Below are 6,000 nucleotides of genomic sequence, written 5' to 3' on the forward strand. Positions count from 1 at the left end.
TACTTTTATCTCGGATATAATTATTAATAATTGTTAGTGTCAAGTATAACTTCCTATTCATAAAAATTTTGATTTTTAAGATACTGTAAGAGATGACTAACAAATTTAATTTTCTCTAGAACGCTAAATATGCAGAGACAAGCAGGAGATGATGGAATCAAGCCTTTAGGTATTTTACATTATGATTACAAATTTAAACTCTATTTTTTAAGCCTAATTAAAACAAAAAAAATTATTAGAAATTAAATTTGAGTTTCTTTTCGAAGCTTTTAAATATTTTTATTTTTTTAATTCTTTTTCATCAAAAAGTTTTTTTCTTTCACAGAAGTTCAACAACAAAGTCCTGCACGAATTTGCAATATTTGTTTTTTACTGCAACAAATCAAGTTGGTGAATGAAAAATTGTTGGACACGCGCATAAAACTCATGAACAAGCTTACTAATTTCGAAATGACTGAAGAGAAATGGTTTTTTTTTCATGAAGAGAGCTATGGCCACTGGCCAATTCCGATGCAGCGACGTAGATTTGCCATGGTGCGAGGATGCCATAAATTTAATTAACAGAATAAATTATTGTTCAAATTTAATTTCATTTATACAATCGTATAATCCAATCAATTACAGTTGTGTTAATAAGTTATGAAATAATTATGTTAATTAAAAAAACTAAGGTTATAGAGTAAATTATTTATTACTTTCCTTTAATTATAAGCCAATGGTATTGAATGGTCATCCTAGAAGAAATTTCCTGAGAAAAAAATTTTAGAATAGTAATTTTTAGTATTTCGACACTTAAATAACAAAATTAATATAATTTTGTTAATTTTCATTATAAATAGTTGTTAATTATTATCAATTGAGTATTCAACTTTAATAAAATTCATCATAAATTGTTTTTAATAAGTTAATAGATTTTTTATAGCCAAGTACAAGAAAAGAAAACCTTAATCGGTCGCAATAATTGGTGTATTTACCCTATCATAAATTTTTTTTTAAATTATTAGATAAAAATATTAAAATTTATATTTTTTTTTTTAACAAATTAAGAAAATTTATTTATTTTATTACAGTCTTTAGTTTTATAATTTTATAAATAAATTAAAGAAAAGAAATTAATTTTTTTCGGAGGCTTTAAAATTAATTTAAATGAATTAAGCACTCCATAAATGAAAAATAAATAAAAAGAAAATTTTAACAATAATTAACAAATAAAATTAATGAAATATTATTTTTTTGCATTTCGATTCCGAAGATTCTTTTTTTGTTGAGGTTTTGGAGGAAATTTCGACGGATAAAACATCGCTGGCAAACGCTTCCAGCAAATTAAAGCTGGTGTAAGTGCCTTGTTGTCGATCAACGGCCATGGAGGATTAGAAGCGGTTTCAAACTCATCTTGGCAGAAGATAACTTCAAGGTCAATTGTATTTTTCCTAAAATTTTAAATCTATTTATGGATCTATTCCTATAATTTAAAATCTAATTATGGATTTTCAGTAAACATACCCCTTTGATTGTTGATCGGTCTCCCTGTAAATATTAGCAAACGCTCCATTTCGCGGAGTGTGTCGCAAAAGATAGCGTCCTGGTGACATTTTTGTCATAGTGTCAGCGACGTTGTATATAATGGGATATGCGTCTTCGCCTTTGACACTGTAAAGGCGATTCAGTTCATTGCTGATAGAAACTGTTGAGCGAGTTTCTCGTTGAATGTACTCCAAGGTTTTTGCTGACATTCGAACTGAAAAATTCATTTGATTAATTTTTCCTTTTTCAAATATTTTTTTAATTAAAGAAATATCGCGTTTCAGATGCCATAAGAGCGTATACCGGTAAAAGGTCCCGGTGAAAAGCCATAAGGGCGTATAAAAAATTTTTTTTCGAGAATCAACGTAGTTTCGTCTAAAATGTGCAGAAATGCAAAAAAAAAAATTTTATACGCCCTTATGGCTCCCGGGACCCACCTCGGATGCCATAAGGGCGTATAATAAAAATTTTGTATTTTTTTTCCAAGTCCAAGAAAATTTTTAGTCAGGAAAAAAAACTTTTTTTTTTGCATTTCTGCACGTTTCATACAAAAATACGTCGATTCCCAAAAAAAAATTTTTTTAGTACGCCCTTATGGCATCCGAGATGGGTCCCGGGTGCCATAAGGGCGTATAATTTTTATACGCCCTTATGACATCTGTAACGCGATATTTTTATTATTAAATAATTACCTCGCAGAAGAGTTGTATCTGGTGTAAAAGCTAAAGAAATCCACTGTCTTGCTCCTTCTTCTATTGTAACCGCTTCAGCGCCTAAATATAATTGATTTTCTAATTTTGGTGCAAGTTTTATTCGATTTATTTCATCATTTCTTGATTTCTGCATTAATAAAAAAAAAAAAAAATAACAATTAAAATAATAATAATAATAATGATAATAATAATAAATGTACAAAATTTTAATGTCATTATTATTATTATTAATTGAAGAGTTCAGTAATTCAAAGCCAACTTTCCCGATCCAAATTGATAGTAGACTAAATTTTTATTTTCATTAAATTTTAATTTTTATTTATTAACTATTTTCACCACACTATTGTCGGTATGAGCACTCATACCATCCTCGGGTGAATATCTTTTTTCAGTAACCAAAAAAAGTTTCACTGAGTAAAAATATAACATCTTTGCTTAATCTTAATTAAATAAAGATTTTTAATTGTTAGATATATTCACCCGAGGATGGTATGAGTGCTTATACCGAAAATAGTGTGGAGAAAATAGTTAATAAATAAAAATTAAAATTTAATAAAAATAAAAATTTAGTCTACTATCAATTTGGATCGGGAAAGTTGGCTTTGAATTACTGAACTCTTCAATTAGTGAAATCAGCGATCTTCGGAATAAGTGGAAAATTATTATTATTGTTGTTGTTGTTGTTGTTATTATTATTATTGAATTTTTTAATAATATAATAAAAATTTACCTCAATTCCATCAATTTTAGTTCTCACCAACAATTTATAATCTTTTTGAATTTTACTTTTCATAAGTTCATTTTGTGGAGATCCACCAGATCCAATTTCATAAATATTATACTGATACTGTTCGCACCAAACTCTATCCGAGTCTTCAACCGAAGTATCAGGATCTCTCCAGTTCGGTGGTCTTGAATGCAGTAAGTTATCCTGAGTATTAGCATCAGGACTATCAGGAACAAGAAAAAAGCTCTTAAGAATGTACTTAGCAACCCATGAATTTTTTTGTAAAACATTTTTCACCATAGGCGGCAATGGTTTGCCAACAAAGACAACATTTTTGTTGTTAATTTCCTTGACTTCAACAGGAAGGATCCAATTGTTCGCGTAGGAAGGATCAATATTGATAGCCAGACAATTTAACCCTGATTGGGTAATCACCAGATCAACATTGTGTTCCTTGGCTAAGTTCTCAAAATTACTGTCCAAGTCTCCTAAGAATAATTGAGAGTTTTTATCTCTAAAGTATCTGGCCTCGATCACCTTTGAGTACCGGTCTAATACATAACGTCGCTCTGGGTCCGGGAACAACAACAATGGCAAGTTCTCCTGGAATAAAATTGATTAAATTAATAAATTATAATTTTATTAAATATAACAACTTAAACTAGCAGCTTTGCAGTCACTATGTGACTGCGGTGATTTGTGAACTATAAATAAAAAAATTTTGCTTTATTAAACAATGACTTTTGTTAAATTGCACTGTACTTTCTTTACTATTGACGTTTTCAAAGATATAAGCTCATCCCGATGTTACACTCATCAAGAGCTTTTATTTAAGTACCCACATGGCAATTTTTATATATTTTTCATATATACATATATATATATAAATATATAAAATATATGAAAAATTGATGTGGGTACTTAAATGAAAGGTCTCGATGAGTGTAACATCAGAATGAGCTTATATCTTTAAAAATGTCAATAGTTGACAAGGTATAAGATCATTTCTTAATTATTGACATTTTTAAAGATATAAGCTTATCCCGATGTTACACTCATCGAGACCTTTCATTTGAGTACCCACATGGCAATTTTGATATATTTTTCATATATACATATGTATGATATATATAAATATATGAAATATATGAAAAATTGATGTGGGTACTCAAATGAAAGGTCTCGATAAGTGTAACATCAAGATGAGCTTATATCTTTAATAATGCTAATAGTTCACAAGATACAAGGTCATTTCTTAATTATTGACATTTTCAAAAATATAAGCTCATCATGATGTTACATTCATCAAGACCTTTCATTTGAGTACCCACGGCAAATTTTATATATATATATATATATATATATATATATATATATATATATATATATATATATATATATATATATATATATATATATATATATATATATATATATATAATATATATAAATATATAAAATATATAAAAAATTGATGTGGGTACTCAAATGAAAGGTCTCGATGAATGTAACATCGGGATGAGCTTATATCTTTAAAAATGTCAATTGTTCACAAGATACAAGGTCATTTCTTAACATTATGTATTTAGAGATAGAGCATTTTTTAATGCAGCCTAAAAACTTATCATATTAAATTGACTATAGGTTAAAATGATATGAAACCTTGAAAAGGCACAAAATCAAATCAAGACCTTTGCAATGACTCTAAATTTTACTAAAAAAACCAATTTCATCATATGACTATCCTGGAGACAAAATTTTTCTTATCCTCTTAATAATATAGATAGTTTAAATATAATATCTATGTATATTAATAATATAGATAATTGAAATTATTTAATTACCACATCAATGACAGTTGATACAAAATTATTTTTTATCTTAAATTCTGAAGTAAATGGAATATTCCCAGCTTCCAAATAATGCCTATGCAGTTTACGAGCTGATTTTAATTTCTTATTCCATTTTTTATTGATAAGATCTTCTCTTATTAATTTAATCAGATCTGGGTTCCAATTATCCTTGCATATATCCAAATAAATTTTCTGTTCTTCATCAATTAAATGTCTTAGATCCTGAAATAAATTAATTATCGTATCACAACACTGAAATCAGCTGACACTATAATATTTTTTTAACAAGTAAATTAATTTTAAAAAATTGCATTTATAATTTTTAAAAATTTCTACTTATTAAATTTTTCATCATAATTTAATTGATAAAAAAAACTCACCATATAGGCTTCTAATTCAGGTTTCATTTGCGATAAATTAGTACTAGTATAAATCTTTACTCCAAGTGCTTGTTGCTCAGCAGTCAAACTAGAAGATCTAGGAAACCTGATGTCAAGTTTTTTAGGCACCCCAGGAACGTAACCCCTCGGCAATTCAATTTCCTGCTCTACAGAATCATCCGCTTCCTTCTTGCGTCTTTTCAAATTTTTCTCCACATTCTGCTTAGCCATCATTGCTTTATAAGTTTTAACATCATCCGGTGTTATCTTATCAATGTATTTTTTATAAGCGTCTTTGGTAGGATCCACTAACATCTCACGGATTAATTGGTACATGACACTTGTACTCTCTAACCTATCTTCATTAATAAATACATCATCCACTACGTCACTTGTTGGCGGATTCCTGAAAATTAATTAATTATCATTCATCAATCAAATTATTATGTCAATTAATAATAATTAATAAAACTTACCAGTCAATTTTTAAAAAGTCTTCCATCTTCAAACGTTTTACACACGTGAGTTGTGATTACATTTATTATTATTATTACTCTTTCTTTAAAATTCTAGGGACTTTTTTTTTAGTATTTTATTTCCAAATTTTTATTTATAGTAACTTTTTATTTAAAAAATAAGAAATGTTAGAACCTTTTTATCAATAAGATTGATAATTAATTTTAACAATTATTTAATAATCAAAATTTATAACAATAGATATAAAATTGACAACTGTTAGCTAACTTCAGTATCATCAATTATTTTTAATACTGAAGTTAGCCGTCAGCTGTCAATTTTAAAAA

General features: G+C 27.5%; 1 protein-coding gene across 1 annotated transcript; it reads right to left on the reverse strand.

The window, feature by feature from the left end:
• Positions 1-1,194: 1,194 nt before the first annotated feature.
• On the reverse strand, positions 1,195-5,757 carry LOC123271553. Its single transcript, XM_044737916.1, has 7 exons — positions 5,674-5,757; positions 5,198-5,603; positions 4,809-5,039; positions 2,968-3,567; positions 2,217-2,364; positions 1,504-1,738; positions 1,195-1,430 (listed from the first exon to the last, which is right to left on the reverse strand). Exons 1-7 carry the CDS (start codon positions 5,697-5,699, stop codon positions 1,226-1,228), a joined length of 1,851 nt encoding a protein of 616 aa, XP_044593851.1. The 5' UTR covers positions 5,700-5,757; the 3' UTR covers positions 1,195-1,225.
• Positions 5,758-6,000: the final 243 nt, after the last annotated feature.

Source organism: Cotesia glomerata, linkage group LG9 (assembly GCF_020080835.1).
Source record: "Cotesia glomerata isolate CgM1 linkage group LG9, MPM_Cglom_v2.3, whole genome shotgun sequence".
In the NCBI taxonomy this organism is placed as follows: Eukaryota; Metazoa; Arthropoda; class Insecta; order Hymenoptera; family Braconidae; genus Cotesia; species Cotesia glomerata.